Source organism: Pteronotus mesoamericanus, unplaced genomic scaffold, assembly GCF_021234165.1.
Source record: "Pteronotus mesoamericanus isolate MK-2021 breed Mesoamerican mustached bat unplaced genomic scaffold, CSHL_Meso_final contig_181, whole genome shotgun sequence".
Lineage (NCBI taxonomy): Eukaryota > Metazoa > Chordata > Mammalia > Chiroptera > Mormoopidae > Pteronotus > Pteronotus mesoamericanus.
Window position 1 is genome coordinate 2,466,152 of NW_026555077.1, and position 24,741 is coordinate 2,490,892.

At 36.4% G+C, this 24,741-nt stretch overlaps 1 protein-coding gene across 1 annotated transcript in view; it reads right to left on the reverse strand.

The window, feature by feature from the left end:
• The window catches only part of ERICH3 (glutamate rich 3), a 107,720-nt gene that overhangs the window by 39,762 nt on the left and 43,217 nt on the right, over window positions 1-24,741 (reverse strand). Inside the window, exons 7-9 of the mRNA XM_054566854.1 lie at window positions 23,641-23,859; window positions 9,721-9,901; window positions 561-747 (exon numbers count right to left, since the gene is read on the reverse strand). Coding sequence (XP_054422829.1) covers window positions 561-747; window positions 9,721-9,901; window positions 23,641-23,859 — 587 coding nt within the window. The remainder of the gene's footprint in view (window positions 1-560; window positions 748-9,720; window positions 9,902-23,640; window positions 23,860-24,741) is intronic.

Below are 24,741 nucleotides of genomic sequence, written 5' to 3' on the forward strand. Positions count from 1 at the left end.
AGCTTGCAAGAAAGCTTCCAAATTCAAAAAGAATATTCAATATCAAAGTTGATAAATGACAATCAAAGCTGACTTTTACCATGCATTCTGCTATGCCTGAGATTAAAATTAGGGGTATGAGAATAATATTGGGGCCACACCACAATGCAGTCACAGCTCTAAAATGTATTACCTGTACTATCCAACCTTATAAGCCAGATGCTTGCACATGCTTTGGGGCTCAGCTCAAAACCAGTTCCTATGAAGGATGAGGGAAAAAAACAAAAACAAAAACAAAAATCCCTTGGTTCTTTCACTCCAGAAACAGAACTTAAAGCATGATAAGGAAAGGGACAGAAAGAGATACATAACTTGAAACACCATCTGCTTTTATCCCCATTATACAATATATCTGAAGTCTAATTTATATCCTATAATTTCAAGTTCAACACACAGTTAAACCACCATTAGCTTAGATATTTTAATTTCTTAGCAAATCCTGCGAAGAAATGTATCAGTAAAAGCATAAGAATAAAACATAGCAAAATTTGCCCTCTACCAAAGGACATTTGTTTCCATACTTGTAGCAAGGAGATGATCTCTCCACACACACAAACCCAAAGTAGCCTCGTTTGCCTCCAAGTCTGGAACCTTTTCGATGCTTATATTCACAGCAGGAGCTTAACCTGTTCACTTGTATCCCATTCAGGAAAAAGGTGAGACTGAAGGGGAAACCATGGTGCCTTTTGGAAATAAACTGAAAGGTCTCTGGAATTAAAAAGGAAATAAATCAGTGAAAGAAACTGACTTTGGACTAACATGTCCTAAATCACATTTTTCTATTAGATAAGTACAATATTATTGTCTAGATCACCTTTTAACATGAAGGCAATTTTTTAATCATGAAAAAACCACTCTATTTTTTTTTACTTATTAAAAAAATACTCCAAGCATTTATAAACTCTTTGATTTGTAATAATAATACCTATCGTTTTATGAGGACTTACCAGACATTTTGCCTGATTATGTTAGGTGTATTTCTCAACAACCACTTACAAGACATTATGCCTGATTATATTAGGTATATTTCTCAACAACCACAAAAGGTGGGAATATGACTATTACTAGTTTCTAGATGCATAAATTAATGCTTAGAGAAGTTCAGCAATTTACCCAAAATCATATAGTAAGTGGGAAAGTTAGTATTTGAATCTAGACATCTCTCTAGATTCCATGCCTCTACCTTACTATGTTATCTATTGAAAAAGTACATGACAAAAGGCTAATGCAAACTCAGTAATGCTTTTTAAATAAAGGGGTATTTTTAGTTATGACATGAAAAGTCCTAATTCACACATAGATGAGTCAGACTTATTCTGTCTCCAATCTATTCTCAATTTTACATGAATTTGAGACCCTTTTTTGTTCCACCAACTGCCCAAAAGTTCCACCAACAAATTAAGAACCCCTGGTTGCAATCATATAGGTCTTAATTATTCCAAGTCTCTATAAGGCTCTTTGAAAAGATCTCACCCTAGAGTTCCCAAATCCTCCATCTGAAAAACCACATTCTGCAGAGTGACTCAGAAACCTGCTAGTCCTGCACTTCTAATGTCACTTCCTACAAAAGGAGCTTCCCTGGATCCTTCTACTTCTATCAAGAATAGAGTTCATATAATAATTTTGCCTCTCTGTTACATACACATTTTCTATTGTTGCACTTATTGCAATATATTAAAATATGTCTACACCAGCAAATGCTAGTAAGCATCAGAATCACCTGGAGAGCTTATTAAAACATATATTGCTGGGCCTTACCACAGGGTTTCTGATTAGTTAGGACTCCAGAATTTGCCTTTCTCTCAAGTTGCCAGGTGATGCTATTCTCTTGGTCCAGAAATCACACTTTGAGAACCCTGATTAGATGGTTGCTGCCCTATAAGTGTGGGTACTCCATGAGAGCTGAAATTTGTCACACTCGTCTTCATTTCCCCAGATCCCAGGACAATGGCAATGGAGGCCCCCAATAAACAATTAGTGAGTTCTTCTTTTAACCTATTCCTTTCACAACCGTCTAGAAATATAGTTTATACCACAATACACTTCTAAAAGTAAATCTGACTAAATAAGTCTATAAAGAATAGACTTATCAGAAAGGTAATTCTGTCATTTATACCTTAGATGCTCTAGATTTTAAAATCCAATTGTCTTTATGATATATGGACTCTTTAGTGGTGACCAGAAAGCTTTCACTAAAGAAACCTGAATGGGGCATTCCTGTGACGATCCATTCTGCTGCAGCATCACACCCACATTACCCAGCCCAGGAAGAGCGTGTACCCACTGAGAATGGACAAGGAAATACTGAGAAAGGACATGGAACATCAACATCTAGATGTGACTGCTCCTCCATTTGGTATTCATGTGACTGGAGAGCCCACCCACTGGTTAGGTCCATTTCTTTCTGTCTTTCTTTTTTTCCCAAAACTTACTGGTACCCTCTGCCGTTATTCCCTTATTATTTTGTAACTTTATATTTTAAATTTTAGTGACACTTCCTGACCCTGACTTGACGGTTTCTACGCAGAGTAGTGGAAAGAAAGCAGGCTATAAATTTGCACTGCAGAATTCTTATCTATGAAGTGGAGATGGCAGGAAGAGTGGGTGATGGAGTAAGGTAGAGGGGGTGACCCAGTCTACCCACCTCACAGAGGAGCCTTATTGATTACATAAGGTAAGATATTAGAAGAATTCTATAACATTTTAAAAATGTAGTTATTCATTGTTGACTGAAAATGTGTAGCACTATTTTGGCACTGAGAATAAATAAAAATACTAAAAAAATACCAAATGGGTCCCTTCCTTCAAGAAGTTATGATGTAGCAGGACAGAGACTAAATTGATATACCAGACTTCTGGAGTGAGGTCAGAAAATCCTCTCCCCTTAAATGATGTATCTGAAAATGAACCAAAGATTTAAAATAAACTAAGCAGCCATTACTCATGAAAATGTACTGGACTTTTGGTGAGAACAGTGGAAATCTGAGGCACTCTTGCCTAGGGCTGCCTCATCCTAGAATAAATTTTACAGAATTGTTCCAGGTAAGTTACTAAACAAACAACAACAAAAAAAACCCCAGCAAGAACAATAATCTTCAAGAGTAAAAAGTCAAAGTTCAGAATCATAGCTGCTCTAATACATGATCCAAAATGTTCAGTTTTTCAACAAAAATTCAAAAGGCGCATAAAGAAACAAGAAAGTGTGACCCATACTCAGAGGGGAAAAAATGGCCATCAAACCCTCTCCTAGGAATCTACTCAAGAGAGAAATGAAAGCAGATGTCTACATAAAAACTTGTATTTGTATATTCATAACAGCATGGTTTATAATAGTCTTAAAAATGGAAACAATACAAAGGTCCACCAACTGGGGATGGATTAATAAAATATGGTACATCCACATGATGGAGAAAATATACTAATATTCAGTGGTATAAGAAGAGAGCAGCTATTGATAGATGCTACAAATGGATGACTCAAAAACATTATGCTAAGAGAAAGAAGGCACTAAATATTATTGATTGTATAAGTTCATTTATGAAATGTCCATAAAAGACAAATCTGTAGAGACTGAAAGGAAGTTAGTGGTTGCCTGGTGCTGGCTATAAGAATGGGCATTAACTGCTAATGGGCACAAGGAAACTTTTAGAAATGATGGAGATGTTCTAAAACTAGTTTGTGATAGATCATGGCTGCACAACTCCACAAAATACCTAAAAATCAGTGAATTGTACTTAGAATGAATGAATGCTACAGAATGTAAGGTATACCTCAATAAAGCTATTTTAAAAAACTAAAAAGTCTATATATGATAACAAGACAAAAAACAGTTAATATAAGTCCCAGTACAATGAAATACTTTGGTTTTGAGTGTAGCATAAGAACCATAGCCATCAAGAAATATGGATAACACAGAATAGCAGTCAGCTGAGAAAGTTTCACAGCCTTATTCTGAATCTTAAAAGATGGGGTAGACTTGATTTTAAAATCCTATTTTGAATTTGAAATCCATTGTCCTATTGCAGACAAAGGAAATATCACACAAAAAGACAAGATAACAGAATTGGGGGGTGGGGAGAGTAATGCGGAATGTACAAGTAGTTACAATAGAATCAGGTCTGGAAATACAAGAAAATGAGGTAGAAAAGGAAGAGACTATAAGAGGGCCAGAAACCAGTTACTTCGTTCTTTGTATCCACATGAACCCAGGAGGCCCAGGTTTGCTTTGTTCGAAATGATGAACATGACAAATCAAAATGCCTGTGAAGAACTGTGTTCTTCACAAGTAGCAGAAATTGTTAGTGACTTCTTAGGTGTACATAATAAACAATCAACGTGCGGCTTTATGTCAAACCACAAGACATCATGAATTAATATGGGAATAAAATATGCATTTGCCACATTATTAAATAATTAATTTTATTGTTATTTCCCATCCAAAAGCAAGACAACTTAATAAATACCTCATTTTTAATGAGTTTACTGCTCCAAGCATAATGTTAAATTTTTTTAAAGATAAATCTTCTAAAAAACTATTCACATTTCACTGAATCTTGCAGCTTTGATTTGTAAAAAGGGCAGATTCTTTTCAGTTCAGCTAAATTGCTAAGATTGCTTAACCACAAGTCAACTGTGAGCCATCGCACTTTTCAATTTTGAATGCTTACTTTCCTGACAATGAAGAACAAGCTGAGACAAAATTATTGTGTGGACAGGATTCAATTATTTAAGTCCCTATTCCATCCTATTACTCAAGACTGTCCAATGATATAACAAAACGACAGTCCCAGGACCAATATATATGCAAAAAAACACTCAACCAAGTAACTCTCTCATAACATTTGGTTTTGCACTCTAGTCACAGGCGGCATATAGTCTCCCAGAATTCATTCAGCTAAGCTGTGTTCTTTTTCCATTTGTATGTACCATGTTTTCCAGCAGTCAAATAGACATTATATATGCTTTTTCTTGAATAAACAGTGATCTAAGACCCAGGAAGAGTTTTCTTATGTTAATTCCAACTTCAGACTCTAGCTAATTTTAGCAATTCTAAATTAATGGTTGAAAGTTATACTGTTAAAAAAAAGTCCATGTATCTATGCTACTATCATTAGGAATTTCATAACGATCATGTTGGATCATGTTCATAAAAATGTTGGAAGACCTTTGCTACTGAAAATAGCTAACTGGGGATGGACAGTTCTAAGCAAAGGTCCTGCACGTAGTCAGGGGGCCAGAGCCTGCCCTTGATACTGCCCAGAGCTGCACATGTGCTCTTGGGAAGCCTGTACTTCTGGGCTCCTCTCATTTTCCTCACTACAAAATAGAATGAATGAAGTCTCAAATGTTATAACGAAATGAAACACAGTAAGTCATATTTCTGCTAAGTATATAAAATGGGAGAAAATATTTCTAGCATTATTTTCATAAATTTTATATATTTATGATATATTTTACTTTAAAATTAACATTCAAGTGTTAACCCTTCCTTATGTTGGAAAGTTTTAATATTTAATCCCTAAATATGTATGGCTTCTCTTTAATTACTTGAATTTTTAAAATTAATATTACTGTTTTCTTGATGAGGGAAAACAAACCAAAAGTAACAACCCTATGTTTGCCCCCAACACCTCCCTTAACCCCTAAGTCTATGTATCAAGGATACTAAAGATGGAGGTATAGGTAAACATAGCTTAACTCCTCACACAATCGCAGCAAAAATTACAACTAGACTATAAAATAAATATCACCCAAAGTCTCAGAATATCAAACTGTATGGGAGTTTACCACCAAGGAATTAAAGAAGCAACATTCATCCATAGGGGCAGGAGGGGCAGAGACACGGAGACATGCGGAGAGGCGTGGTAATGCAGAGACATGGCATAGGTGGTCCCTCACCCATATGTGGTTGATAAAAATCGGAAGAGATACCTCAGGAGCAAAGGATCCTAGCCCCACTGATCCCAGTATTCAAGTGCCAAGAAAATAAGTCCCCCTAACTTTTGGCTATAAAGAACAGTGGAGATTGGAGTGGTGGAAGAAACTGCAGGATTTTTAGGTGTCTCCTCTTAAAGGGCCTACAATGGACTTAGGATTTATGTAGATTCACTCCTTCTGGGCTCCAGCCCCATGGTAGCAGCTAGGAGGGTACCAGTGGCACATGGAGAGAAACTGAAGTGTCTGGCATCATGGCGAGTAGCCAGGACAGCTTTCTCACAGACAAAACTCCAGAGGCCAGGCAGTGGCCATTTTCCCCTTTCTGAGCCTTCCCCCAGCACCACAGGTGTGGGGACACCATATCTGAGACCATTGACCTGGTTCACATGGGTTGCCCACCCTGGCAATTCCCTAAGACTCCACCTCATCCAACTTACTGGTGTGTTTTCTACAATAGGCCACGCTTCTAAGGGAGTTAAAGCAGCTCTACCTAATACATAGAAACAAACATAGGGAGGCTGCCAAAATGAGGAGACAAAAAAAATATGGTCCAAATGAAAGAGCAGAACAAAATTCCAGAAAAAATAATTAAACAAAATGAAAATAAGAAATCTATCAGATGCAGAGTTCAAAATGCTGGTTATTAGGATGCTCAAGAAACTCAATGGGCACACTTCCACAGCATAAAACCCAGGCAGAAATGAAGGTTACACTAAGTGAAATAAAAATTTACAGGGAACCAACAGTGAAGTGGATGAAGCCAAGAATCAGATCAATGATTTGTAACATAAGGAAGAAAAAACATTCAATCAGAACAGCAAGGAGAAAAAAGAACCCCCCAAAACAAAGATAGGCTGAGGAGCCTCTGGGACAGCTTCAAATATATCAACATTCGAATTGTAGGGGTGCAAGAAGAAGAGAAAGCAAGAAATTGAAAACTTATTTGAAAGAATAATGAAAGAAAACTTCTCTAATTTGGTAAAGAAAATAGACATACAAGTCCAGGAAGCACAGACAATCCCAAACAAAACGAACACAAAGAGGACCACACCAAGACAACATCATAATTAAAATGCCAAAAGTTAAAGATAAGGAGAGAATCTTAAACACAGCAAGAGAAAAGCAAATAGTTACCTACAAATGAGTTCCCATAAGACTGTCAGCTGATTTCTCAAAAGAAACTTTGCAGGCTAGAAGGGAATGGCAAGAGGTATTCAAAACGATGAAAAGCAAGGATCTACAACCTAGATTACTCCAACCAGCAAAGCTACCACTTAGAATTGAAGGGCAGATAAATTGCTTCCAAACTAAACTCCTAGTTAGTTAGTTAAATCTAAACTCCTAGTTTAGCTCGTTAAAGCTAAAGGAGTTCATCATCACCAAACTATTATTATATGATATGTTAAAGGGATTTATTTAAGAAAAAGAAGATAAAAACCATGAACATTAAAATGGTAATAAATTCTCAACTATCAACAGGAATCTAAAAAACAAACTAAGCAAACAAGCAGAACAGAAACAGAATAATAAATATGGAGATCATTTGGACGATTATCAGTTGGGAAGGGGAAGGGAGAAATTGGTGGAAAAGGTACAGAGATTAAGAAGTTCAAATTTGTAGATATAGAGTAGACAAGGGATGCTAACAACATTATAGGAAATGGAGTAGTCCAAGAACTTATATGCATGACCCATTGACATGAACTAAGGGTGGGGGATTTTTAGAGGAAATGGGATGTACTGGGTGTAGGGAGGCAGAAGGAGAAACACTGGGACAACTAACAGTATAATCAATAAAATATTTTTTTAAAGGCAAAAGTAAAGAATACCCACATATAAATATTTCCTTTAATTAGTGAAAATTCTATTACTTTCTAAATAGAGTTTCTCAAGCAAAGAAATCACAAGTACAGGGGTGAGCAAAAGTAGGTTTACAGTTGTTCATATGGAAAAATACCAATTAATAAATAATACAAGAACAAAGTCGGTGTTTCAAGTACTTGCAACTGTAAACCTAATTTTGCCCACCCTCATATAATCTTCCTTTTAATTGCTGTCCTACAGATTAAATATTGGGGAAAAAAACACTTTCATAAAATATGTGAAACCCTATATGGAATATAAAAATAATTTTAGGCTAATGAAGGGGAACAGAGTTTGCAACACCAAAACATTCCTCTTTGGGGATATTGATTATCTTAAGCTATCACCATAGATCATTCTAGTGTAATATTAACTAGGTGTGGTGGGGAAGACCCAGCAGAGCCTAAATATCAGAGTTCACTCTGTGTCCCCTTATATCTGAACATTTGCTTTTCATCTCCATATGAATTGCTTTCTTACCCTTTGAAGTCCCAGACTCCTACCTCTTCTCCTTAGTTCGGAAAGGCATATACGCCTCAACTACCCATTTTATCTCTGGGCCTCATATTTTTATGGGATCCTTTCTATGTACATACTGGAAAAAGTATAACCATTGTTAATATAACGAGAACAGTTTGCACATCAGTGTAACCTGGCAGCCAAGGAGAGTGGACCAGACTGCGCATGCATGAACAATGATGACTTTGTCATACTAGTCATTGGGCAATGGTAGATGTCTATTGAGTGAGCATTGGTACAGTGTGGCCATTGCATTCAAAATGACTAGCAGGTAGAGCAACAAATTTGTATCAAATTTTGCATCAAGCTGGAACATTCCTCTGTAGAAACTATTTGGATGATTCAGACGGCCACAACTGGAGATTGACAGTTTCATCACAATAATGCGCCTATTCATGCAACATGTCTCCTGCAGAGTGTTTTGGTGAAACACAAAATTACCTGGGTGACTAATCCCCACTTCAGCCCTGATTTGGTGCCCTGCAACTTCTGGCTTTTCCTAAAACTAAAATCACCTTTGAAAGGGAAGAGATTTCAGACCCTCAGTGAGATTCAGGAAAATACAACAGGGCAATTGATGGTGACCAGGAGAACTGTGTGAGGTCCCAAGATACCTACTTTGAAGGGGACTGAGGCATCATTGTCCTATGTACAATGTCTTGTTTCTTGTATCTTCTTCAATAAATGTCTCTATCTCTCATAGTAGATGGTTGATACTTTCTGGACAGACCTCATATATAACTAAATTAGGTTATTTTCTTTTATTAATCTATCTCACATCAATTTAATTCTTAGATCCTCTAGAACTTAAAATGTGTAGAAGAGAATTTTTTTCCTCCCAACATTAACAAACATGGATTTATGATCAAATGAAAGTGCAAATGTACTAAATGAATTTGGCTAAATTCTGTACCATGTTATTTAGGTGCGATTCACCCTAAACTTTATTGGATTTGTGATTTTATCTCAACATACTTCTAAAGAACAAATTGCTAATCTGGTATTTTTCTCTTAGAATAATGTATAATATAATTCACTATGGCAAGCCAAATAATTAACTTGTAATTTGGGGGACATTTTATTTGTGCAACATTTTAGTAATCATATATCTCTATCCCCAAATTAATCTGTTACTGGGTGGTTAAATCGCTCCAAATTCTTTCTTTCACAATCTGTAAGAGTAATCGCTGCTCAGTTTCAATCATGTAGTACTAAATTCTGATTTACTTTGAGGCAGCTGGTTTATAAATCCCTGGGTATACATAATTTTTATAGAGAAATTGAAGTCATTTTGATATCAATAATAGCTTATCTATAACATTAACTTCAAGCACTTAAAAAGAATTCGCATTTCATGTGTACCTTTCTCAAGCAGTTTGCCTTTGTAGACGCACAGGTTTTCTCCACCGCAGTGCTGTTGATAAACTTTTATTTCATCCCGGAAGTCTGGGTGACCATAAGATAGGTGCACATTTTTCCCCAAATAGATCATTGTAATAACTGCATTACTATGCAGTGGTGTTTTGTTAATCCTTCTTGAATCCTAGAATAAAAAAAGGGGAGCTTATTACCTAGTTACCTTCTAATCAGCGTGTGATGACATTGTAATATGAAGAACAGAAAAGGTTATTTTTAGGTACCTAGCAAAAAAACGTTAATGAAACTTCAATCTACACAGTGCACAAAAAGTGAAGCCCATTACAAAATATGTCCCTCTAACAATTATAACATATACATTTTGGCTTTGCATTTTTAATTAAATGCTGGGAACTTGGACAAAACTCATCACTTTTTATTTTGCGTGCATGTATGTGTTTTATATGTAACCATAATATCAAAAATGCTAAGAGGAAACTGCTCATGGATATTTTAATTGGTTCTTTAAAAAAACAAACAAACCTCAAATCAAATTAATTAAATAAATGTTGGTGACATAATTTTGTTCTTAGTTGAACTGACATTGATTGTGATTTAGCAATTGTTTTTGTAATTGAGAGCTCTAGCTTTACCCTTCTGCACTGACACCTGAGCTTATTCTGATGCATACATGAGATTCCTTCTATGGTTACTGTGAGGATTAGGGACAAAGTATGTGCCTAGGACTATCCAGTTTCACAGGAGGAATTCAATTCAACAAAAACCAACATTATTATTATAAATATCAAATATACCCAATTAAAAAATCACCTCCTAAACCTGTCTCATATTCTCTGTTGTTGACCAATTTAAGGAATTTATAAAATAAACAAATTTAAATTCCAGAGATTAAAAGGAACGTCCTATCCCTTACTTTCTACTTCATACAATCTGAAGTATTTTCACAATAGTGAATGAGCATAGTATTTGCTTAACCTTTAGGAGGAAGATGAGGAAAGACGTGGAAAAGGAAAGGGGAGGAGAAGGAGGCAGAGCAATCTCAATGGCTCACTGAGATACTTCAAAAGGGTCCAATAAGAATATTTTGGCTTTTAGCATGATACAGAGGCCAAGTATTACTTTTAACTTACTTCACTTCTCTAAAAATCAATTTTTAGCTAAATGAAAAATGTGTAGAGACCAACTTGCAGTGAATAGAAGGCAATTATTTGAGTTTGATTTTATTGAATTACGGATGCCTTGGAAGCATGCATTTGTTTTTTAAGAATAACAAAGCTGCAATAAAAATTTCTGCAGGAGCTACTAAAATATTTCCATCTCTAAACTCATCTCCTTCCACCTCAAAGATTTTTTTTTTCATTCAATTCTATTTATCTGAAGTAAAACCCCAAGGACGTAATTGTCATAAATGAAATTCTACAAATGACCACCTGAAAAGTGTAAATAGAGGGGGACTTTGAGGTTTAAAATTTAAGCAAATTGTCTTGCCTGTGGACACATGGAGCTCCCAAACAGAAACATTTCAGGGACATCAAGAGCTGTGAAGGTAAATCAGGAAACTGGATAATTCTTTGCTGATTAGAAGCATCTCCCTGAGTCACAGTTGAAAGCAAAGGGATGATGGCAGGCCTGGCTCCGAGCTGCAGAATAATCCCATGTTTCCTCCCGCCTGGGCAGCTGTGGAGCTGCGACATGCATGTGTGCAGCCTAATGCAAAATCGCCTGCCTAAGGCACATCCCGCTCCCAGCTCCCACTAGAACATTTCATGATAAAACGGATGAAATAAAAGCATCCCCCCTCCTTTTGTTAAGCTATATTTTCTAAAGTAGCATGGATGCAGAGGCAGTCCGGTGAGCTTCCGGAAGATAAGCACTATATAAACACAATGTAATAGTGGGATTGGAGTGAAGGAAAGCCCGCCTCATATGCACAAAGTGAGAACTGGAAGGAGGAACATTTAAAAATAAAATAAAGAAAATGACAGCTCTTCACCCTTTTCATTTACTCTTATTCACATTGCTTTTTCTGCTAAAATGTACTCCTGATAGCAAAATCTCTTTTCTCCTGGGTCTAGTTATTTCATTCCTTTTAAAAATATTCTCTTATTATTGCCACCAAATAACCTTTCCTGGGTTCTAACAGGAGGCCCAAGTGACAGCTCATGATTAAATACGTGTACTAGGAAACGAACAATTGTTTCTTTCAGTTGACTAAATTGCCTCTATACTTGCCATCTTCCAAGGTTATAATGACCCCAGACTGACCAAATCGTAACAGGCTTCCATGGACCTTTCTGCAATCCTCAGGCAAAAGTCAAAATCATCTATTAAAATTCAGCTCCATTTGTTTAATTCCAAAGTAGAGATTTATTAAGAATTATTTAGTTTCTGCATAAAAATCACCAATTGTTCTGCATTGGGTTTTTAATACACATCATATCTTTGGGGGTTCCTCTATTCACCCTATCACTTTTAAAAATACAGCTCTTTCTAGATCCAGGAAGGACAATTAAAAACAGCAGCAAGGCCTCATGGCCCTGTACAGCTAAGGGTTATCTTTCTGACTTCCTTCTCCACTTGCTTATGACTCTCCTCATTTCTTTTCAGGTTTTTCAGGCAAGTACAATCTGAGCTGACAAACAGCAAGACCACCGAATGATAAACCAGTTAGCCATTGCATATTTATAATATTTAGCATTCAATTGATATATTGTTTTCACTGGGATCACTGGTATCCCTGCCTAGACCTGTGTGAGGTGCACATAAGAGATTTCTACAGATGTCCAAGTGCATGTATTTGTTGATAGTGTTTGGCAGCAATTTCTTTCCATCCACGTAGCCAAGCCCTGATGAACTCTGGATATCATAAAGTCTTACCTGGACCACTGCAATAAACTTCTAGTCAGTAGTGTAACCATAGAATTTATGATCCAAACTAGGACATAGTGAAAGAGGTGTTACTAATAATTATGCTATTCAGCAACACTGAAAGAAAAAGAAATCAACAGAGACAAGAGGGAAGGAGGGAGAGGGGGCAGGGAAAGGGAAGGGAAGGGGAAAGTCAAGGAACATATAGCAAGGACTCATGGACAAAACCAAAGGGGAAGAGCTGAGGGAGGGAAGGCAGGAGGGGGCAAGGGAAAGTGGTGGGGGGAGGCAGAGACAAATGTATGTGAAAAAATAAATTAAAATAAAATTTAAAAAAAGACAAAAAAACACTAATTTGAATTGTTCCAAGAAAGCTAAGATGCATGCTTACCCTACTAATTGGTTTCCCCGCTTCTAGCCTGATAGCCCTCAAAATCTCCCTCCTCCTGGATATCAGAGTGATCTCCTGTCACTAAATTGATCATGTAACTTTATGGTTAAAGTCCTCCAATGACTCTTGCTATCTAGGAAATGACGTCCAGCATTCTGCAGACAACATAAAATGTCTTATATTCTCTAACTTAATAGTCTCTCAACTATTGCAGTTTCTTGTGTTGCATTAAAAAGTCCAGCAACTGAACTAACTATAGTGGCACAAACATGGCCAACCTGCTTTTCATCTTCAGACATATGTAACTCTATGAGTCACATGACATTGAAACTATTTCTTTGTATTCTTCTCAGTAGGCAAGGACAATGTCTTAACTACCTTTATGCCCCCAATGTCTTGCCAGTGTTGACACCTAGTATTGGACACATACCTGGAACTGTTAAGGATTCCAGATTTTATCCTTTGCTGAGACAAAGCTATTAGTAAGTTGACCCCACCCTAAATCAGAAGCTTTCTCTATTTATAGGAACTTGGTAAGAATCAGAACAAGAAAACTGATTCAAGACATCCCATTTAATAGAATGACACCTTTGGTGATTAAGCCTTGATAAGATTAACAAGATCCTGACCATAAAAAGTGTCATAGAGTCCCCATGTTGACTCGGCCTTAGAAAGAAAAAAAATTCTGACAGGAGCCAGAAACGGGATGTTCATTTCCTAAAGGTTCAGGAAGCAGCTGCTTATAATAGAAACATATAGCACCCTCACTATGTTCATTTGGTTCTTCTCTCTCTCCTTTCTCACCAGTTTTTCCTTGTTCTCTCCTCTTCCCTCTTTTGCTTTACTATGCCTCCTCTTTTCACTTTCCTCTTGCCCATTTCTTACTACTGTGTAACCCGTATCATATGCTTACTCCTGCCATGCATGCAAACACTGTATGTAAACACTTCTGAGGTATCAGAGCTCCAAATTTTGAGGATGCTGAATTGACACATGAGCCTTCCCTTCCTCATTTCCTTCAACAGAATAAATTCAGTAACTCTGCTAAGAGCCAGAAATTATCCAGGTGGAATTTGCTTTGGGTGAAAAGGCCCCCAAATCTGACCCTCTTAGGAAAAAGGTGTTCCCTTAAACTCCAGCTGCTGCAGACACCCAGAAGCATCTTGGTTCTTCGTTTCTCCCTGGGTTTTATTTCACAAGGCCATCTGCTAAGATATTTGACTGTTAAATTGGATTTTTAAACTCTTTTCCAAGTCCTTTTAGTTATGTAGTTACCAAACTGCAGTGCTAATTTTAAGCAAAAACATTGTTTAAAGCATTTGTCTGAAATAAATCAACCCTACTATGAGATATGTTGAATAACCATATATTAAAATTATGCTGATGTTTTTCTTTTTTTACTTTCAAATCTGAGTCTTCTGGTGAGAAAAACCAAGATAATGCATTGACTAGAATGGAAATTGAAAACCTATTTTTAAAATTAATTCAAAGAGAAGAAATGTGCAATTTCTCTAACAAAGCTAATATTTATTTTCCTTTCCTGTTGTTGAAGAAAAAGGGTTCTATATCAGAAAGGTATGATTGATTTTCAGGATCTCTTCCTCAGATAAAAAGTATAATTGAGTGTATTTTTCATACAGATAATAAAGCAATACCTATTTATGAACACAATACCATTAAATATTGGATTAAATATAAATAAAATCAAATACCTGTCCTCAACAAGCTTCATAATCTAGGACTAAAAGAATACACAGTATGGGACGTAGGAAAAGTGACAGAGTCCTTTTGAAGAAAGGAAGGGGTGGGGTGCTGCTACAATGTATAGAAATACACTGTGCAGTGCAGAGCTTTGGGGGGCTTGGAAAGGTATGGTCATCTATTCTTCTTACCTGCCAGACACTCACAGGTAATTCGTAGAAAAGACCATTTGCCTTCCTAATGGAAATATCAGTTAGAAGTCTAACTGGTATCTGTGTTGAAGAAAAGCTTGACCAGTTACAATTACCACCATCGAAGATTTGAGAGAAAAAGTTTTGTGCATAAATTCTGTATGACTTTGATTCAAGGACAACGATACAGGCCGTCGGTGTCAGTCCACTGAGCGCACATACTTAGTCTGCCAACTACTAGTTATGGGACCTTGGGCAAGTTATTTAACCTTTCTTGCCTCAGGTTCCTTATTTTTAATGTGAAGAGATGATTTTCTCTTTCTTGGGTTTATCATGTGTATTAAATGAGAAAATGTATGTAAAAGATTGATCAAAACTCCCAGCACATGGTAAAGGTCGACTAAAGAAAAAATATAATTATTGTTGTCATCATTCAATAACTTCTCTACTTTACTAAAAGTTAACAAAAGACGAAAAACATAATAGCATGTAATTAAGTGAGAATAAAAGATATAGATGATTTAAAAGTGGGTGAATTTCTGGCAGAAAGGAATAAACAAAGAACAGAGTTCAGATGCAGGGAAGTGGTGGATCAAACAGTTGAAGGTGTAGGGAGTAGTGAGCTCAGTTTGTCTTGGACAGGAGCAGAAAGAAAGCTGGAAGGGGGTAAAAATCTGAAAGCTCTTGAAAGCCAGTGTGCCAAGCACGTCTCTTTATTCTGATATTTTGACCTCTGGGATTTAATGACCTTGGGGAGACTATGCCTCCCAGGACTAACCAATTCCTATAGAAAGTTATGAATTGCCTGGAAGAGAACTTTTCATATGCAAACCAGTCCAGAGGCCCCTCCCACCAGGCCCCTCCCCAGCATGGCTCTCGGACTCTGGGCCAGTACTCCCCCGCCCAAATTGCCCCTGCATCAGGTACCAGACAACACAGCTCTTATACCCCAGAGCCTACCAAAATCATTCTCACTACTCAATCCTAAACCTACTTACCCTGCCTCTCTTGTTCCTTTTCTCAGAAACCACAACAAAGGCTCTTGCCTGTGTTTTCTTCACACTCTCTCAGCCTCCTGCCTGACCCTTTGTTCTTCCCTGTACTGCCCTGTGTGACGTGGTGCAATGGTTACTTTGCTCTCTCACCTTAGCTGGGCCACAATGCCCAGGTACGCAGTCAAATACTGTTCTGGACAGAACCCTGACTAATACACGGCATGCCCCCTCTTCTTGGGAACTGTAAGTGACAAAGTGTCTCTCCAATGGCTATCTTCTCCTGATCTATGGATCTCAATATACCTAGATAACAATAAAACCTACATTTTTAAAACAGCCAGGCAGAAGAATGTACCTGCCCTCATTAGGGAAGAGGAACTAATGCAGGTGTTAAGCAGGGGAGGAACATGCCAAAAGCTATTTTACAAAGTTTAATTTAACATCATTATGTAGAATCTGGTAACACTGAGACGGACTTCATTTACTTCTCCCCCTCCCGCCAGCCCCCGACTCCAGCCCCCAGCTGTGTTTTACTCTCTCCTCCTGCTAACTTCCTACTTATCTTTTAAGGCCCATTCCAAATGCCACTTTCTTTCTGAAGCACTCTCCAATCTCCTTATTCAGAATGAATATTTCCTTCCTCTCTGTTCCCATTGTGTTTTATTTATATCACTATGCTTGTTCTCATCACAATGTATCATGGTTAATTGTACATATTTCTGTCTCTCTTTCTAAACTGCAATCTTCTGAGAACAAGGGTTTGGTCTTATTTATCTTGGTAGCCTCAGCACCTAGCACAGTGCTTGTCATTATAAATAAAAGCTAAATTGAGCTATTTGTTGATTTAGAAGCAGGACATAAGTATGTAGATGATTGCAATAGCCTGGTTAAGAGTTAGGTAGCAAGCGTCTGAACTGAAGATGCAGCAGTGAGAATGTAAAAGGGTTATCGCAGACATGAGCCATTGTTAAGGCATAAAGCTATGTTGTCTGAGACAGCAGCCACTGGCCATATTTGGCTGTTGGGCACCTTGAAAGGTGACTCATTCAAGTGAGAAGTGCTGTAAGTATAAAATACTGAATTTAAAGATATGGTATTAAAAATTATACAATAGCTCATTACAATTTTTCATATTTATTACACACTGAAATGATAACATTTTAGATATACTTGGTTAAAGAAAATACGCTATTAAAAAAAATTTCCCACATTCTTTTTACTTTTTGAAATGCAGTTATTAGGAAATTTAAAATTGCTTTTGTGGCTTACATTATATTTCTATTGGACATTTCTGATCTAGAGGATTTAGTAATTAATTTGATGTGTGATGAAGAGGGAAGACAGAATCCTAGGTTTTGAGCTCAAATTACTGGAGAAAATGTCATGCTTTATAAGAAATAAAGCGATGAAATAGAGAATCTGACTGAAATTGTTACCATGTCAAATTTGAGGGGCAGTAGGACAAACCAGTCAGGTATTTGGTTTTATCTATCTCGGTAGCCTCATCTGGAGTCTAGAAGCTCAATCAGATACAGAGAAAGCCCCAGATTAGTTCTTTCTTGCTTAGAGAAGCTATTTGCCCTCTCTTTCACAAATCATATAAAAAGTAAACAACTTGGTTTGTTTTTTAGTTGATAAAGATAATGATTAAGTAGTTTTTATCTGAAAGCCTGCATTTTCATATTTATAAGCACTATTTACGGGCCTATCCACATCTTCAGCAGACTGCTGCATAGAGGAGGTGACAAGCAATCATGAGTGAGTACACAGAAATGCAGAGGGGTGAGATAAACCTTTGGGCAAATTCTAACTAACTGCGTAAGATCTGTAAAAGCAGTGTAAAGCTCTCCGAGTCCTAGAACAAAATGAAACAAAGCAACAGGGCCCAGACGCAATGTGCTCTGTGGTGAGATCTACCACACCTCGTCTTTGGCTCAATGGATCATCCCCTAGAGACACAGTCCACAGAATCCAGGGGCCATTTTCTACACATTCACAGAAGAGCCAGCCTTCTATCTTTGGTTCCTTTTAAGAGCATTTAAAGGATGCTTTGGGGGTGGTGCTTATAAATAAAAGAATGACTTTAATGTGTGAATTAGTCATGAGAGCCACCTCCCCTTAAATGAATCATTGCTAGATCAAAATAAAATAAATCCAAGTGCTAAAAGTAAAAGTGCATGAGTCACTCCATTGTGCCAGTTTTATTACATACCCCAGGACACAGGAGCTGATGACAAATCCAAGGGACACCTAGAAAGTTAACAAAGCCATGTGGGAAGATGACTACATCTTGAATAAAAAACAAGTATCAAGATCAAAGCCTATGGTAATGGCTAGATTTATAGGTGAAGAAGAAGAAGAGACACAAAAGAACAAGGCAAGAGATAAGAGGAGATGACAAAGAAGCATGAAAATAGAATGGGGCATTGAAGGCAAGAGAGGGAAGTTTCAAGGAAGAGCCAATAAGAGTGTAAAATGCTACTACCTAAGAAAAATTATGGTAAATAGAAAATAAAAACTAAGATGATAGCAGTAAGACTAATTATACTACTGAATAAAATAAATGTAATTGGGCTAAGCTCACTTATTAAAGGAACAGAGATTCTTAGCTTGAAATAAACACAGAGCACCTATATGATGCATGAATACATTTAAAGCCTAAAGCTTAAATGTAAAGACATCAAAGGCTGAAAATAAAATATATATTAAATATGAATCTTAAAAAAATAAGGAAAAGTTAGATGCTAAAGAAAATAAGGTAAATAATGACTAGCCAAAATAGATTTTAAGGCCCAAAGTAGTAAGTAATAAAGAGGATCCTTTTTAATGATTAAAAAAAACCACTCCACCCATAAAAAAAGAGTAATCCTAAATCTGAGAGCATATAACAAGATGTTCTCAACATTTACAAAACAGAACTTGACATTTACAAAACAAAGCAAGGAGAAATTGACAAATCTGCAATTACAGAGAACAATCATCAGAATTCAGAAACTAGGAGACCATGGAGATTTTTTAAAATGCTAAGAATGTAAAAATATGAATGACATAATTTACATTTCTTATCTGTTGGACATTTATAGAACGCTGATGCCAAAATTTAGAGAATCACAATCTCTACAGAAACTGAACATGTATTAGCCTACAAAGCAAGGCTTCACAAATACCAAAGAATCAAAATGATACAGAACAGGAATAAGAAGCTTTTAAAAAGTAACATTCAATGAACACAAAGAGAGTACTTAGAATTAAAATAAGGCAGTAGAAGAGAAAAAACTCAGCAGTATGTGTGGAAAGTAAAAGAAGAAATTTCCCAGCAAGTAGACTAAAAAGACAAAGAAGTAGAAAATGGGAGAGAAAAGTTAAGAATATTAAAGCATCAGTTTAGCAGTTCTAACATTCCCAAAATAGGGATTTCAAAAAAGAGAACAGAAGGGGGTTTTCTTAGGGTTTTCTTTTATTAAAAGACCAGGCCAAACTGAAGTCTGTGACTCAAGAGACAGACATGCTAAGGTTTGTCAAAGCCAGGAGGCCTGCTGCGTTTCTAACCTCGGTTAGGGTGTCCAAGCAAAGCTGTCTTCAAATGCTTCTCTGTGTTTCACTGGTCATGACCAAAGGATGGAGAAGCTGCTGCTCTCTCCTCTGTGCCCATTTACAGAAGCTCATTCACCTGACCACATTCCCGTTGATGTCCCCTGGCTGGCCCATGCCGTCTAGGACCTCCTAAATGCACTGACTCTGGTGAACCCCATTTTCCTAGGACACACTCATGACCTGGCTTCTCTGACTTCCCCAGAAGAGGTTTTTAAAGCTATTTTTTTTATAAAAAGCCCCAGACTGTGACTCAAAAACTCCATTCAGTGTATTTTCTCCTGGAAATTCTATCTGTTACAATACTGAATTTAAAACTTACATGCATAAGTTTTATGCATATAAGTGATCATACACCAAGAAAAGCAGGGATTCAGTTAACACGGATGTCAGTATAGTAGTTGCTCTTGGAAGCAATAGAGGATGTGAAGTCTCAGGACCAGGGGCTCAGAATATGACACTGATGTTCTGCTTTGTTAAGAAGTCTTGATGTGAACATGGGTGATAGCTTGATTATTGTTGTTTAACTTGTACATATAGACTTTATATATTCTTATGGTTTTTGAGACATTTAAACTTTTTTTTTAAAGTATGAATGGGTAGAGTTTCTATCAGCAATATATTTTAGCATCAAAAAATAAAATGTTGCCACCAAGGGAGAATGATGAGGAAGTCACTATATTTATTAAGTGGGTGCCACGTCCTTTGAAATAGCATGTTTGTGGGCCTGGTAGAGGCCGGCCAGTAGGCAAAGGGTTGAAAATAAATTAGTAGGTGTGGTAGAGTCTATTAATGCTCCAAATACCCCCTGCCACTCTCTGGGAAAGGATGACACTTCCCACTCTATTAATGTTAGGTTTGGGACTGGAGTTCAAGCCCAAGTGACATGTGTCAGCTCTGAGTGGAATCTTGAAAGCATCCCATGGTTTTGCTATCATGAGGCCAACATACCGCAGACAGGGACAACTCCTCGAGCCTAGGTCCCAGAATTGCAGCTGACCAACAACAGATAATAATGAGAACAAGATATAAACCCGTGTTTTGCCTGGGGTTGTTCATTAGACTAAGTGACAGTAGACTACTCTTCAGAAAACTTGGCAGTAGCAAAGAAAAGCAGAAGTCTAAAGCTATATAATGTGAGGAAAGGATTTGGTTATTTTATATGACGCCTAGGTATGTTGAGAGACAGAGATGAGTATTAGAGAATAAAAATACAAATTAAAGAGGAGAATGACAGACAGTGTTAAGTGCATGAGCAATGGAAAAGGGTAAGATTAAGGACACAGAGCAGGGCCTGGGCCTCACAGATGAGAGATACAATGCTCTGTCAGAGACTGTAACAAAGAAAGAAAATTGGTGAAAATAGAAGTGAAAGGAAGAAATCTGAGTAAGTACAAGGAAGATAGTCCAATTTTTTGAGAGAGTTATTGGTGAGGATAGATGCGAAGAGTGAAACGCAGACAAAAAGTAAAGCACTTAAGAGTGACGGTTATAATGGCATTTTTCACAGAACTAAAACAATTTTACAGTTTGTGTGAAACCCTAAAAGATCTCAAACAGCCAAAGCAATCTTGAGAAAGAAAAAGGTGGAGGTATCCCACTTTTTGGTTTCAAACTATACTACAAAGCTACAGTAAGTGAAACAGAATGGTACTAACATAAAAACAGATGCGCAGATCAATGGAACAGAATAAGAATGCCCAGAATTAACCCACACATACTGAACAGTTAATTTACAACAAAGGAGCTAAGAACATACAATGGAGAAAGGACAGTCTCTTCAATAAATGACACTGGGAAAACTTGATAGCTACATGCAAAAGAATGAAACTAGACTGCTATCTTTCATCATATACAAAAATTAATTCAAGTTGGATTAAAGACTTGAATGTAAGACCTGAAAACATAAAGTTTCTAAAAAAAAAAAAAAACATAGGTAGTAAGGTTCTTGATAAGCTCCTTGTCTTGGTGATTTTTTTTTGGATGTGACTCCAAAGCCAAGGGAAACAAAAGCAAACATAAACAAATGGTATTACACTAAACTAAAAAGCTTCTGTACAGCAAATGAAACCGGAAGTAAAATTAAAAAGTAACCAATTGAGTGGTTACTTTTACTATACAAAATATATTGAAAAACTCACACAACTCAACAACATAAAAACAAAATCACCAAATTGTAAAATGGGCAGATGATCTAAAGTTCCAGGAGTGTCCCGCCTTTTGATGTTTCTGCACCACACTAGAAAAAGAAGAGTTGTCTTGGGCCACACATTAAATACACTGTGACATGTAATCATAAAAAACATCTCGTAATGTGTTTAGTAAATTTACGATTTTGTGTTGGGCTGCTTCACTGCCATCCTGGGCTGCATGTGGCCTGTGGGCCACAGGTTGGATACCCGTGACAGAAATTTTTCCAAAGAAGGCATACGAATGGCCAACAGGCACATAAGATGTTCAACATTACTAATTATCAGGAAAATGCAAATCAAAACCACAATGAGACATCACCTCACACTTGTTATGGTGGCTTTTATCAAAAAGACATCAAATAACCAGTGTTGTAAAGGATGTGAAGAAAAGAGAACCCTTGTAAACTGGTGCAGCCACCATGGAAAACTGTACGGAGATTCCCCAAAAAGTTAAGGTTAGAACTACCACATCACCCAGCTATTCCACTTCTGGATATTTATCTGAAGAATACAAAAACACAAACTCAAAAAGAGATATGCACCCTTAGGTTCACTGAAACATTATTTACAATAGTCAAGATGTGGCAATAACCTAAGTGTCCAAAAATGAATGCAAGATTAAAGAAGTAAACACACATACATACACACAATGGAATACTACTCAGCCATAGAAAGGAAACGCCATTTGCAACAACATGAATGGACCCTGAGGGTATTATGCCAAGTGAAAAAAAAATCAGACATAGTAAGACAAATATTGTGATATCACTTATATGTGGAATCTAAAAAGAAATGAACAAATAAACAAAACAAATTCGCAGGCACAGAATACAGATTAGTGGTTACTAGAGGGGATGGGAATTGGAGGGAAGGTAGAAATGGTTGAAGGGATCAGTTTTGTGGTGATGGATGGGAATTAGACGTACAGTGGTGAACACTATGTAGTATACATAGATATCTAATTATAATATACTCTTGAAATTTATACACACACACATACACACGCAGGATCCGGCACAAATAATGCCCCATTTTTATTACAAAATATTTTATTACAGAATCATAAGCATGTAATCCCGTAACAGCACAATATCACACTCAAACACATAGCATATGAAATTTTAGGTAAAATGTTCAAATTAAAACTATAAATTATTACACCCATGTTATTACCCTGCCAAGCACACTCAAGCAAGCATTACTTCTGCCGGACCCTGTATATACATATATAGTCTTGTATACCAATTTTACCACAACTGTAATTTTTTTAAAAAGTAGGGAGGTTGGTTTTAAAGAGCCAGCATGCAGTCTAGGTGCATGTTGGTACTACACTCCCTGATTTTCAGTCAGTGAAATGTTCACCCAGCTACCTGCTAATAACCACAAAAGTTATATACAATTACAATTTATATGTATATACACACACACACACACACACAATTACACACTCACACACATATAAACTGGCTTTAGGACTATTCATCAGTATTTTGAGGAAATAAATACAGCAAAGCAAAATATTTTCAAAGAAAATTGAAAGAAATTTTCTTCTAAATACTATATAGTGATTTGTCAATAATCATTAAAAGCTTTAGTAAGATATTTTATATAATACATTTTGTTATGTGTAAGTTTCTGAATTTTCATAAATTAAATGTTAACATATTTCTGACATGTGATTGAAAGAGTAAATTAAAAAAATAATTTGAAAATGAGTATAGTACCAACTAAATTTTATCCCAAGATTCGGTGGATTTTTTTTATCAATTGTGCAATTAGTTACTGAATTGAACTACTCAAATATTTGATTTCAGATTCATTCAAGCTTACAATTACATTTAGAAAAGTATTATATTTCTTTCTACAAGTCATTTTGCCTTTGATTTCCTTAAAGTATTTTACTGCACATGTAGAAATTAAATAATGCAATGTAATCTCTGCTAAATTAATAAAAGAAAACTTGATTCCATAATCACCCTGGTAAAGACTGGTTCTAAGCTATTTGGAGCAGTAGTTGGACAAAATCTTCTCTTTCTCCATGTTTCACATCTATTTTCCCTTGTGATTTTTCCATTCGGGGGAGGAGATGGAGGAGGAATAGGCATCATGTAACTGTTAATGTTCAGAAGTTGATATCGATTCATTCCTTGGGAATTGTCCATGGAGTTCCTGAACTTCATCACTGCCTTCTTGCCCTGTAATCACATTTCATGACATAAGAACCAGTGAACAGAGAAGTGGTGACTCGATGTCACCTAAAATTAGAGACAAGGCTGTATGATTGACATTGCATGCAAACACAACTGACAAAAATAGGCAAACTCAGAACAGTCTAGTCTGTTTGAAGTATCCACAGCAAATTAAATTTTCATCAATTTCTAACCTATCTAAATATATTTTTAAACCAAATATACAGTGATTGCATCTTTATAGTATCTTTTGGATTTTTCCTCAACAACTCATTAAATCTATGTATAATTAAACAATTTAGAATTGATAAGTTTGAAGTGTTTACTTTGAAGTAGGGTTGGCTAGTCTACCTAACAATGAGATGTTAGCACTGTCTTCATATTCATTGCACCCATCCAGGTGTTTTAATAGTCCTCGATAATATAATATTAAGGTACCAAATACAGATGTTAACCCAAGGCTCTTTTCAGCTTATTTTTTCCTAGAAATTCAACTCATCCAGATAAAGCTATCCAAAATAATTACACAAGTACACTGACGTAAATGTAAAGATACACATATATAACAAATTTAGTTGAACCTTCAAGCACATCAAGAGGAGAATATTAAACTAAATTTTGCTTTGTTTTTATAATAGATTCTCACCAAGTTCAAAAAAACAGTGTTAATCTATCCATCCAGATATGAAAAGGACCATGAGTTATAATCATACATTTCTTTTAAATAATTTACATATAATTTTGATAAAAGTGAGAATAACTGGAAGATTTGACCATAAGGTTGTCATAGGGATTTGGATTATTGGGGAAGATATCATTTTGCATTTTATAAATCTTTCTATTATTTGAAAGTTTAATCAACATGTATTACCTCAACAGTTAAAAGCA